The sequence below is a fragment of the Oncorhynchus kisutch genome, unplaced genomic scaffold, assembly GCF_002021735.2.
Source record: "Oncorhynchus kisutch isolate 150728-3 unplaced genomic scaffold, Okis_V2 scaffold3549, whole genome shotgun sequence".
Taxonomy (NCBI): Eukaryota; Metazoa; Chordata; class Actinopteri; order Salmoniformes; family Salmonidae; genus Oncorhynchus; species Oncorhynchus kisutch.
Window position 1 is genome coordinate 402545 of NW_022265494.1, and position 12611 is coordinate 415155.

General features: G+C 41.9%; 1 protein-coding gene across 1 annotated transcript; it reads left to right on the forward strand.

Annotated features, from left to right (window-relative positions):
• The first annotated feature begins 8205 nt into the window (after positions 1–8205).
• LOC116371698 (uncharacterized) lies at positions 8206–11551 on the forward strand. Its single transcript, XM_031820595.1, has 7 exons — positions 8206–8481; positions 9177–9385; positions 9502–9759; positions 9857–10102; positions 10344–10601; positions 10838–11179; positions 11278–11551. The coding sequence occupies exons 1-7, from the start codon at positions 8206–8208 to the stop codon at positions 11549–11551; spliced, it is 1863 nt and encodes a 620-aa protein (XP_031676455.1).
• Positions 11552–12611: the final 1060 nt, after the last annotated feature.

Consider the following 12611-nt stretch of genomic DNA (forward strand, 5'->3'; position numbering starts at 1 on the left):
TTAGGTATTGGCGTAAGACCAATTCTAATGACTGAGGAGCTACTCCCTTCGGTCAATCTTGTTCTCGTTATTTTCAACTATTAATTCTTCACCTTCAACTGGTTCAATCTGATTCATGGTGAGCACCCACTCGTCTACTTCTTTGGTTAACATCAGGTCACATCCTTTTGAGTCCCAAATGACTTCTCTCTTCGTTCGATGATATGTCCATCCATTGAATGCAATCTCCGGTAAGGGTTTGATCCTTTTGTCTTCTGTTTTCCTGTTTCAGTTATATGTTGAGGTGGAACAGAGATTCTAACCTTGTCAGTTTTTAGATTGTTTGACTGGTTCCTCTCTTCTCTTCCTGTTTCCACCCTACATCTTGATTGTGCGTGAGTCTGTTGTTGCTATACTAGTGTTCACTGTTACTTCTGTTATGTCAATGTCATTGTTCTTCTGTTGTTCTAACTTCAATTGTTCATTATGGAGACAATTCAAGAGCTGAAAAGTCAATTTTGGGGAAATCGCCATTTTCTTCAGCTCGCTCAACTTTTCCTCCTCGTTTGTGGGGTCTCTCCTTCTTTCTTCCCCTGAAGCTCCCTCCTCAGGCCGGACTGGGCTTCCATTTGGAAGGTGTCCATTTCAGGGAAGAGATGTTCCCATTCTTTAGGCAATACCTCGGGGCCCCTCTGTGGAGGGCTTCTGTCAAAGAGGTCAGCCCCATCAGGTATATCATCAGGAGTGGCAGACATGTTACCCCCTCCCACTTCTGGGCTTTCTGGCCATACTGGAGGAAACTTTGGTCGTTTGTCTCTTTTCTTTTCAGGCTCTTCTCCCCTGGTGCTTCTTCGGAGTGTGTTAGCTGATGCACTCATTGTATCTGGTCTACCATTTTCTTGATTCCTCCCCGGCGCTTTGATCGATTCCGCTGCTCCTGCTCCCTCCGGGGTCCCCTCTGGTGAATCGGCATCCTCTGTGTCCTCATTTCTGTATCGTTGTATCCTTCTCTCTGTCGGGACTCAGGTGCAGTCTCAGGTGCAGTGGTTTAGATGACGTCTTGCTTCCTTTCACTTGGACGGCCTTGTTTGTGGCCGTTGCCACCTCGTAGGGTCCTTCCCTCCTCGGCTGATCCCACTTCCTCCGGAACACTTGAACGTAGACTAGATCTCCTGGTATCACTGGGAGAGGTCCTTCTGGTCCCCTTGGATCATCAGATGTGGAACCTCTCGTCCTGGTTCAGGTTTCTGCCTTCTTTCTGTGGGGCATTCATACTTAGAGACTTATGGCCTCTGTTCTATGATTACACCATACATTCTCTTACTTCCATCACTCATCACACAAACTGACATTCCAGCTGAGGCTGGCGAACCCTTCTCCATCTGGTTTCCTAAACATAAGACTTGGAAAACAAAGGACAAAACATAACAGTATTGACAATGTTATGTGTTATGCATGACTGTATTCATGAATACTGAAATCTGAGACCATGACAATTCCCACTCTCTCTTCACCTGACTCTATGCCGCCAGGATACTTTTCTGCTGGACTCCACAAAAATGGAAGCCCTATTTGGCTTCCTCGTGCTTTCATCCAGTCTTCCCCTTTTGGCCGCAGGTTCTGAGAGGTGTTCCCAAATCATGTCATTTTTTACTTCATTTCTCATCCGCTCTATTTCAACTGATAAGCATGTGCATAACCTCAGTCAACATTATTTCTTCTTGAAGTAATTCAACACTGAATGGGCTTTCACTCCGAGCCTTCAACATGTTGTTTAGATTCCAAGAACACAGGATGAGATGTTACTATCCTTTGTGCAAGCACTTCCAAGAGTTAATGAACAGTGAGCCTGGTGAAATTTGGGGAGCGCATCATCAGTAGTGTACCTTTGGTTCCTAGGGTGTTTCGGCCTTTCACACTATACACCCTCCCCAAAGGCGGCCAGCGAAAGGGTGATCAATCCTTTCAATTTAGAGTACAACTACCCTAACATCTATCCTTTTTCACATGATACATTAACAAATAAAACAACAAATAAAACAAGTAACCCCCAAACTCAACCCACTATGTCTACAGTGGAATCTAGTCTCTCTCTCTCTCTCTCTTTTGTTTCACATCCTCTGTCATGGTGTTTTCAAGATCACCCATTATTCAGCTGGACCTCACTTCTTGTGAAACTTATGCACCCACCAAAGAGAGACATGACGATCTTTACCACTGCAGGTGCTGTAAGAAGTATATCCCCCGCCTGGTGTATCTTGACGTACACTCAGTCTCCAGAATTCAGCCCATGCCCATGCCCTTCCATCTGGCGTCTTATGTGCTGTCTTTTCCTGGGATATACACACTAACACATGGGTTAATTCCTGACAACAGACTTTCTTCTTATAGCAAGATCACTAAATCTTAATTTTTAAATAACAGCCCTATGTAAACATTCTGTTATGTAAATACCTGGCCTCTTGCCACAAAAATATTCATAATGATATCCAAATTATGGTCCCTACAGCAACTGCTGTAAGAATAACATGTAATCAGTCAAGTGTCTTCCAGTTGGAAGAATATCCAATCCTAACAAAACTAAGTCCTAAGCTTCTTAAACTTTTGCTCTAGTGTTCAAAATGCCACTACTTATTACTTTTACCTTAGTCTAGGTATGTGTAGTGTTCTATTTACTTTTACAATTGTCCCTATATTCTATATTCCTATATTTTTACAAGACCAACTGTCCTTCCTTTTCTGTGAATCTTGTCTATTAATATACATTGTTTCTAAAAATAACACCCCTCTGCTACCAGAACCTTCATATATGAGCCCCCAATGTAGTTACAGTTTTTCTAACCCATAACACACAAGTCACTACTCCTAATTTCCTTCCATAGTTTGATACATACTTAAACATTCTCAAATCATTTTTAGTCAATTTATATCAGTCTCTCCTCAGAAACAATATACACTTATTTTCCTAAAAAAAAAACCTACTGGCTGAATAGTGAGGGACAACTGTGTCTGGAAACTAATCCTGAGTTGGTTGACAGAACCTTCAGAATATTAGATTAAATGTTTTTTTTTTTCTGAAGGTTCTGTCAACCAACTCAGGATTAGTTTCCAGAGTTTTCCTAAGCCTAGTAAATTTAAACAGTCCTATAACTAAAACATAACTAAATGTTGTTTATAAATTGTCCAATCCAATATTCAGGATAACAGTCCTTAGTGTTTACTTTAACTCAAATTTGACCTTCTCAAATCAATACATCATCCCTTTAATAATTAACATTGTACTAAAAACTTTTAGTGCCAGTAATATTTATTTTACCATTTTCCTGTTTTTCTGTCATGAGTGGCCTGGTAATAAAAGGTCATTACCCCCTTTAGTCTTTCTTCTCCCAGTACATAGCATTCCAGAGACAGTTCACAGGTCATCAGACACAGTTGTCCCTCACTATTCAGCCAGTAGGGTGGGTTCGAGTTTCACACACACTTGTTGTGGTGATAGTCTCTCCCAAGCATTAATGCATTCTGACATCACATCTCCATGATAACTCCCTTATTCTACTGACGATCTCTCAAATGAGTTACAGATTATGTAGTTATCAACATAACCCTTGCAGAAACCCCCCCTCCAATAAACTATTTGGAGTAACTGTTATCCCTTGTTAACATATATTTCCATTTTATATTTTATATGTAGAATGAACAATGCACATTTTGTATTTACCCAAAAACCATAACCCCAGGGAACTGATAATCTCTCCTATGAACCCGTGTTTAATAAAAATAAACCTATTTGAATAAATAGTCAATTCAAGATTTCAACTCTTCATCTTTTTCCCAAGGAAATAATAGAATTTCAAAGTGATGGTACACTTTGAATAGAGACTGGTGTTGCTCAATCATTTTATAATTCAATCCCACCTGTTCCAACAATTTCTAGTGAAGTTGAGAAGGAGCTGGCCTCACTTATCCGGAACTCCAGTTATAGCCTTATCCAGATACTAAGACTTTTAAAGTGGCCGAATATCTCTACAATTTGCTAACTATTTTTACCACTTTTGTGATTTTTCATATACGTTTATATTCCGTATTTTGACGCTAATAACAACTTCCTCCACGCATTATATCACCACTGAAACCGCCATTTTAATGCAAAACGACTCCAAGTGGGGCTATTTGTAAATTACATCAGTACCTTACTAGAAGTTAGGTAAAATGTGATCTAGTACATATTTCATTATAAACTGTACTCTCTATGAACCATTTATTGATCAATGAGAGACTATACACCGCTTGGTGAAATTCCATTCGTACTAACCTTAAAACAATTAGTTGTGCTCTTTTGAAAAGAGTACAAACTCCTGCATCGCGGCATTCTCCGCCACCGCACCAAGCTCCAGTGTCATCCCATACTCACTTTCCCCCATACTTGTTAGCCCTGATCTACACTTCTTACGCTTAGATATTTTCTATAGCTCTGTAAACCATTCGCAAGCAGAATCATATCTATCCCTCATCGTAATGTATTTCTGATGATACGATGTTAATTATCATTAAAACTCTGGTAGGTTAAGCTTCTTGTTATGGTTTTATGTGATCGTTCCAATTCATTATTTTATTTATCCTGTTTACCGGGTAATGTTGCCCTACATTGTACGGTTTGCTCTTTTATATTCAAGCCAAATTGGTAGAATTAACGTGCGCTTCGTTCAGCGACTCTATGGCTTTATTAAATCTCGCTATCTCTATATTCCAGGGAGAAACAGTCCATTTGTTTTCATGCCACTATTTATTTTTCCTAAACTCTCCCATCACATTATACACTTTATTTACTATTTCCCAAGGCAGATCTACCCTACTTTCCCAAATAATAATTTATTAGTCACATCACTTACTACCTCCCATTAAAACCCATTCTATAATGTCTACAACTGTATTACTGAATATTACAGAAGCCTTAATGTCTTATTCTAGTACAGCACCTCAAATATCACTGTGTGTTTATCTTTGCTTATAACTTATTTTACTTTGATGTTCCTTACTTTTGTTCCCTCTACCTAATAGTATTTAAACTATGATAGGGATCACTCTGTAAATGTATTAAACTGATAGAGGATCACTTTTGGCCAGAAGAAGTTAAAAGCACCCCTCTTCAACTCTATACTCTGTCACAGGAAGGCTGCGCACTCCCTCTTCTGGACGTTCTGTCTAAACGCATCCAACCAATCCTCACACAAAATTGTATTACAACGTCCATCTCATTCATTCGTTTTCATTCATTCAATTTCTTTATTCACATTCGTTTCACATACACCCTTCGTTTTTACCTAAAAACGACCTATAGTTTCTTTATTGACTTAATTCACTTCCTCAACATAAGTCTAGATTATAGGATTTCTTTTTGCAGTTGAACGTCGCACAATCAGGCTATCGTTCTTCCTTTTTTCTACATATTCACCCGTACAGTCCTTCTTTGAAGCGGTAGCCGTGAATATTTCCCTATCTACTTATCAATAAAGTAGCCTACCCATTCAGACCTTCTGGTAAATATTTTGAAGCGGTATCGCAGGATTTCCTTTTTCAGTTGAACGTCGCACAATCAGGCTATCGTTCTTCCTGTGTTCTAAATATCCGTCCTTTTCAGACCTCTTTCATAGAGCGGTAGCCTACCCATTCAGTCCTTCAGCTAAATATTTTGAAGCGGTATCGCAGGATTTCTATAACTACTTATTTTATTCAAACCTTATAAGCAGGTAGCTGTAGCCCTGCGCCTGAACATGCCGGAACACACACCCCCGACACCAGTGAAGTTCACAGCCCCCGCCTACTTACTCACTAGACATGCATGCACATTCGTATTTGCTTATACAATTCCCAAGCTTTCACACACTCATGCAAATTCATTGAATTTCAAAACGTTTTTTCGTTTCTATAGTTTTTAGGAAATTTGACGCTCCTCTTGCTGAGGCAGGATCTCTGAAGCAATCTACGCAAACATTTCACTGTTGTAAGTACTTTGCTTACCTTAGCTGGGTGGCCACCCTTGTTTGCCTAGATCGTCCAAAGACCCCGCCGTCAGCCAGGACCGCCTTGGACCCTGTCACTCCTGGAAAAGCTCGCCAAGTTTGTCGTGGAAAATTGGTTCAAATATGACGCTATCAAGAACTCTGTGAAATTCAATAGGCTTTTAATAAAAAGATATCGCAAGCCGGAGCGTTCCGCGGAACACACACACTTTTTCAGAGCCCTCGCTCTGAGTTATACACATACCATATAAGTCCCTCCCATATGCAAATGAAGTTACATCCCAATCCGTGCATCCTGCTTGTTCAGCCCAGTAACGCCCCCATCTGCTTTCCATTAGATCCTAATGGTGACAAGACCCTTGCTTTGACCTAAAGATAATATACATTCCTCTATCCTATATGCTTTGACCCTGTAATTAGCTCCATCTGTTCCTTTGTATGTGTGTCTTTATTTCGGATCTCCTCTAGTTTTAGTGTGTCCAGCTGTCCTAAAAATACTATACATTCCTCTATGCTATAGGCTTTGTCCCTGCACTTAGCTCAATGTGTGTCTTTATCTTGGATCAGCAGACTATGTGTCTCCCCTGTCATTCCTTCAGCATCTCCATGTCTTAAGAATATGTGAACTATGTCTGTAATCCATCAGTTGGTCATTTGGCTGACCCCCTCCTTTGTATATCCCTCTGACCTTTGTATGTCCAGCTAACCTGGCGCCCAACGTGGGGCCCTCTCCCATGGCCCCACTCTGGCTTCCTGTCCTATACAATAGACAATGCCTTTTACCAGAATGGCAAAATGTACTTCTATAAATGTATCTCTCTCTTGCGCCACAGTATATTTGTTTATCCATGTACATAATTTCTCCCAAAGTCTTCGGCCCAACAAAAATTGATTTGGTAACGACAAACTGAACACTTTCAAGTTTGTTGTTTCTACTTCCTAACTCTTGTTCACTTCCTCCTAGGCCCAGCCAATCAGTTTCTACTTCCTAACTCTTATTGTTAATATGACTAATATTTAAATCGCACTTTAAACTACACTTATATTAACTTTAATTTGTTTTATTTTTCTGCAGTCTGGTCCATAGACCTCTCAGAGAGAAAGGCCTCCCTCCTCCTAGAAGTGCTGAAACTCCAACCAGAGAAGAAACCAGTAGAGCTGAAGGGCTGGTCAGATGAAGAGAGTGAAGTGAGGTGTTTCCTTCAGTGTCTGTCCTACATCTCACAGCTGAGGTGAGTGAGTTTACATAGTAATGTTTTCTCATGTTTATGAACAAGACTCTAATAATGTCTACATGTTTCAACATGTAATTTTGTCCCTTGTTTATCCTCAGGTCAGTTTTAACTAATATCAGAGTTTTGTGTTTACTAGTTTAAATAAATGTTGTACACATCACACAGTGTCAGATTGTCTGAATCAGCTGTTACTGTCCTTGTTGCAGTTTCCATCCATGGAGGTCTGATCCCTCAAAGCAGATCAAGTTCCTGGTGGATCTCCTGTCTCAAGCAGCAGAGTGGGAGGAGCAGACAGGAGAGAAGACACTGAAGCTGGTATCATCAGTGTGGACTTACAGCACCTTTCCTTATCGCCATGGAGACACTTATAAACAGAGTGATTTCCTGCTGGATCTGTACTCACATGTGAAGGACTATGAGACTCAAACAGGCAGGAGTGTCCTTCCAGCATTACAGGCAGTTTACCAGTCAGCCAGTCCTGCAGTCTGGTCCATAGACCTCTCAGAGAGAAAGGCCTCCCTCCTCCTAGAAGTGCTGAAACTCCAACCAGAGAAGAAACCAGTAGAGCTGAAGGGCTGGTCAGATGAAGAGAGTGAAGTGAGGAGTTTCCTTCAGTGTCTGTCCTACATCTCACAGCTGAGGTGAGTGAGTTTCTCAGAGATGTGTCATATTGTACCAGCTATTTATCTGGTTTATAAAACATCTGTTTATCCAAATCACTCCATTAGTCTGTTTTTGCCATTCTGCCATGTAAACATTATTATGTGTCTGTGGTTGATTCCTCTGCATTACTAATCCAGAGGATCCAGGATAACTTGTATTAACTATGTTTGTCTGTCTTCTCATTCAGGTTGTTTGTTGGTTATGGTGAAGAGAAGAAGAAGGCCTGGACGGTTCTGTCTAAACTCAGTGTTGCTGCAGCTGAGTTTGATACAGAGACAGGAGAGTATATCTTAAAGACATTATCCTCCATGTGCAGATACATATATGATGAAGATGATGATGATGGTAATGATCCATTTAGAGAGAGTGGTTTCCTGCTGGATCTGTACTCACATGTGAAGGACTATGAGACTCAAACAGGCAGGAGTTTCCTTCCAGCATTACAGCCAGTTTACCAGTCAGCTCCTGCAGTCTGGTCCATAGACCTCTCAGAGAGAAAGGCCTCCCTCCTCCTAGAAGTGCTGAAACTCCAACCAGAGAAGAAACCAGTAGAGCTGAAGGACTGGTCAGATGAAGAGAGTGAAGTGAGGAGTTTCCTTCAGTGTTTGTCCTACATCTCACAGCTGAGGTGAGTCTGAACATGTGTGGTGGTTAGTGATTATGTGATGCTAGTAACATTTATACCAAGATTTCAAATGTTACTAAATGTCATACATGTTGTTTTTTTATTCATATATCTTTCAAAACATAACAAATGTTGCTGTAGTAACACCGATATTATGGAGTTTTGTCATATATTGTTAATTTATCTTAATTATGTGATGCTAGACATTTGTCTTTTAGAAATCTTATGGATTTTACCTCTAAGAATCTGAACGTTTATATTCAGAATATCTAATCTATAAAACCAAATGTCTTGTATATTATGTAACGTTCTCTGTGACATGGTATTATATTTCCATATGACAGGCAGGTCTTCATGTACAGTGAGGTCAAAGTATTGGGACATGGACACATTTGTTATTTTGTCTCTGTACACTTTGACATGATTCACTGACTGAGGTTAAAGGTCAGACTGCCAGCTTTAATGTCATTTTCACCGTTTAGAAAGTGCTGGAGTACAGAGCCAAAACAACATAAAATGTGTCACTGTCCCCATACTTTTGGACGTCACTGTCTCCTAAATGTCTGATTTGATGTCCCCCATGTTTTGCTGTTCCAGCTGTGAAGATGAAAGGTTCTTCCAGACTGTGTGTGAGTCCATCCCTGTGAGGTCCAGAGAGGAGGACCAGCAGTTGGCCTCTCTCCTCCAGGCCTTGGGCTCCAGCCTGTCACTGAGAGGAGTGTTACCCAGGAAAACCTGCAAGTCTGTGGGGAGAGTCCTGGGTCTCTGTGCCTCCAGTGTGGACCTCACTCTCACCCCAGCAAGATCTCTCTCCAAGGAGCCGCACTTCTTTTGAGACATGAGTCAAAGCTCCACAAGCTCAGGTATGTTCAGGAAGACAGCTTTTACAGGTCTATTCAATAGTTGATTCTCCTACTGAGTATTTATCTGACAAGGTTTCTCTGTTTCAAGTGACTTGCGTTTTGTCTTTTCATTCCAGGCTGAATGTGGGCGTGGCAGTGAAACTGTCCAGACTGGTTAGGAGGACAGGGAGAGGTGCTACTTCACTGACTGTCCCAGAGCTCTCCCTGGACCTAAAGAGCAGCCAGACACCAGAGAGAGTGTTATCCAGGGCTCTGAGTAGTGTGGCATCCCTGCTGAGATTCTGGAGGGTTCAGTGTCTGGACCTGACTGACTTCTGCATCCAGGGTCACTCTCTCATCACACTGCTGTGTCACCAGGGACCTCTCTCTCTCAGGTCAGTCTGAAGCTGATGTTTTTTAAAGTAGAAATAGTAACGTCATTCATGTGTTTTTCTTCCTATTTCTGACTGCCTGTATGTTCCAACCTCCTAGACTGAACTCAGACACTCTGCAGCAGCTGACTGTAGTTGTGTATGAAGCTCAGGACAAGGACTTGACTCAGTGGTTCCTGGAGAAGGTTGGTGGAGACCTGACCTCCTGCAGGCTGGACTGGGAAGTGCTTCTCTCTCTGCTGCAGCATTCAACCCACAACATCACTGTGGACCTCAGGAAGAACCGGCTTCTAGAGAAGAACAGCTCAGATCTTCTCCCCTTTCTGGGAAGGGTTACTCTCAAGAGGTGGGAGAACTTCTTTCTCTGTTCAGACTTCCTAGAAATAATAAAATAACTATTTGTATCCAGTGACATGTTGTTCTGAGTTTTCCTCTGTAATATATTAGGGTTTTATTCAAGAGGTGGGAGATCTTTATTCAATATTTATAGTCTTTAATTATTAATGTTCTATCCAGCCAGTTGTTACTATGTGAGTTATCCTTTATAAAACCTTAACCACAACAATCCATTCTCCATGTTTGTTCAGGTCCAGTTCCAGCTTTGTAAAGTCCTCCATCAGACAGATCTATGACAGTAGAGGCAGTGACTGTGTGTCCAGTTTGTTGAGGTCTTCAGACCATTGGATCAACCTGAACAGCAGAGAGCTGGACAGAGTGGACTGTACCGCTCTGTGTTTTACCCTGCAGCACAGCCACCAAGTCAAAATCAACCTGCTGTGGACCTCCATACCACCGGGGGAGATAGAGAGCATCCTGCCTCTTCTGGACAGAGTCTCCCAACTCAGGTTTAGTTGGCACTCTTTGACCCTGCTAGAATGGATAGAACTATGAGGCTTTCTACTTCCTGACTGATTTAACCTCTAACCCTAACCTTAGTGTAATGTACTAACCTTAACCTCAGCTAGTCGTGGAATTGAAGGGGAACTCCTGGGAGTTGACCTGATAAACAGAGTTGTAGTGTGTTTATCAGTGTTTTAATGTGTGATGGTGTGTAAATAAGTCTCTCTCTGTCTCTCTGTAGTGTTGACAGGAGGTTACTGCTGAGTTTCCTCCAGTGCTGTGGTGCCTCTCAGATCCAGCAGGGGGCACCATCATCACCACCAACAGCAGTATGGCTGCTCAGGTCTCTGCACTACAGACTGGACTTGTCCTGCTCCTCCTCTGTGGACCTGTCAGCTCAGGACCAGGGGAAGGCTCTGTGTCTGACTACTGACCACTGCAGGGCCATCAACTCTGTTCTGAAGCAGAACCAACACGGCACCCAGCTGGTTCAGAACCAGGTCCAGCTCATCCTAAGAGACTGTGAGGTGGAGGACAGAGCACTGAGGGAGCTGCTTCCCATCCTGCATATTGTCAAGCTGAGGTTAGACACACAAAGACAAACATTTGACCAACTAGTTAATCAGTAGGAGTTAGACCTACTCTGTGTCATAATGTTGTCTCTGCTTCTTGTCCTCTCAGTCCCAGCAAAGCTCTGCTACTTCAGCTGCTGGACCTTGTGTGTGAGGGGATTGAAGAGGGGCTGCTGAGGCATGCAGAGTCCCTGTGCAGAGCCCTGGATGGGGAGCTGGACCTCAGTGAGACCAGGCTGGACCAGAAGGCCTGTGGATCTCTGGCCCTGGTTCTGGAACACTCAGAGGGTCTGTCAGAACTGGACCTCAGCCACTGTCAACTCACAGACCACCAGCTACAGCCCCTGATCACACACCTGCATAAAGTACAAGTCCTGGAGTGAGTGGCTTTCACTGTGTGTGTGTGTGTGTGTGTGTGTGTGTGTGTGTGTGTGTGTGTGTGTGTGTGACACTAGATGACAAATGTCTGACCACTCATTCTCTGTCTCTCTCTCTCTCTCTCTCTCTCTCTCTCTCTCTCTCAATTCAATTTCAATTTCAATTAAATTCAAGGGCTTTATTGGCATGGGAAACATGTGTTAACATTGCCAAAGCAAGTGAGGTAGACAACATACAAAGTGAATATATAAAGTGAAAAACAACAAAAATTAACAGTAAACATTACACATACAGAAGTTTCAAAACAGTAAAGACATTACAAATGTCATATTATATATATATACAGTGTTTTAGCAATGTAGAAATGGTTAAAGGACACAAAATAAAATAAATAAGCATAAATATGGGTTGTATTTACAATGGTGTTTGTTCTTCACTGGTTGCCCTTTTCTCGTGTCAACAGGTCACAAATCTTGCTGCTGTGATGGCACACTGTGGAATTTCACCCAGGAGATATGGGAGTTTTTCAAAATTGGATTTGTTTTCTAATTCTTTGTGGATCTGTGTAATCTGAGGGAAATATGTCTCTCTAATATGGTCATACATTGGGCAGGAGGTTAGGAAGTGCAGCTCAGTTTCCACCTCATTTTGTGGGCAGTGAGCACATAGCCTGTCTTCTCTTGAGAGCCATGTCTTTCTACGGCGGCCTTTCTCAATAGCAAGGCTATGCTCACTGAGTCTGTACATAGTCACATAGTCAAATAATTTTGGGTCAGTCACAGTGGTCAGGTATTCTGCCGCTGTGTACTCTCTGTGTAGGGCCAAATAGCATTCTAGTTTGCTCAGTTTTTTTGTTAATTCTTTCCAATGTGTTAAGTAATTTTCTCATGATTTGGTTGGGTCTAATTGTGCTGTTGTCCTGGGGCTTTGTAGGGTGTGTTTGTGTTTGTGAACAGAGCCCCAGGACCAGCTTGCTTAGGGGACTCTTCTCCAGGTTCATCTCTCTGTAGGTGATTGCTTTGTTATGGAAGGTTTGTGAATCGCTTCCTTTTAGGTGGTTGTAGA

Excerpts from the sequence above, each read along its gene's own strand:
- LOC116371698 (XM_031820595.1), top strand. The coding sequence starts at position 8,206 with ATGTGCAGATACATATATGATGAAGATGATGATGATGGTAATGATCCA. Across the intron at positions 8,482-9,176 it reads GGTCAGATGAAGAGAGTGAA|AGAGGAGGACCAGCAGTTGG; the intron begins GTGAGGAGTTTC and ends TGTGAGGTCCAG. Across the intron at positions 9,386-9,501 it reads TCAAAGCTCCACAAGCTCAG|GCTGAATGTGGGCGTGGCAG; the intron begins GTATGTTCAGGA and ends TTTTCATTCCAG.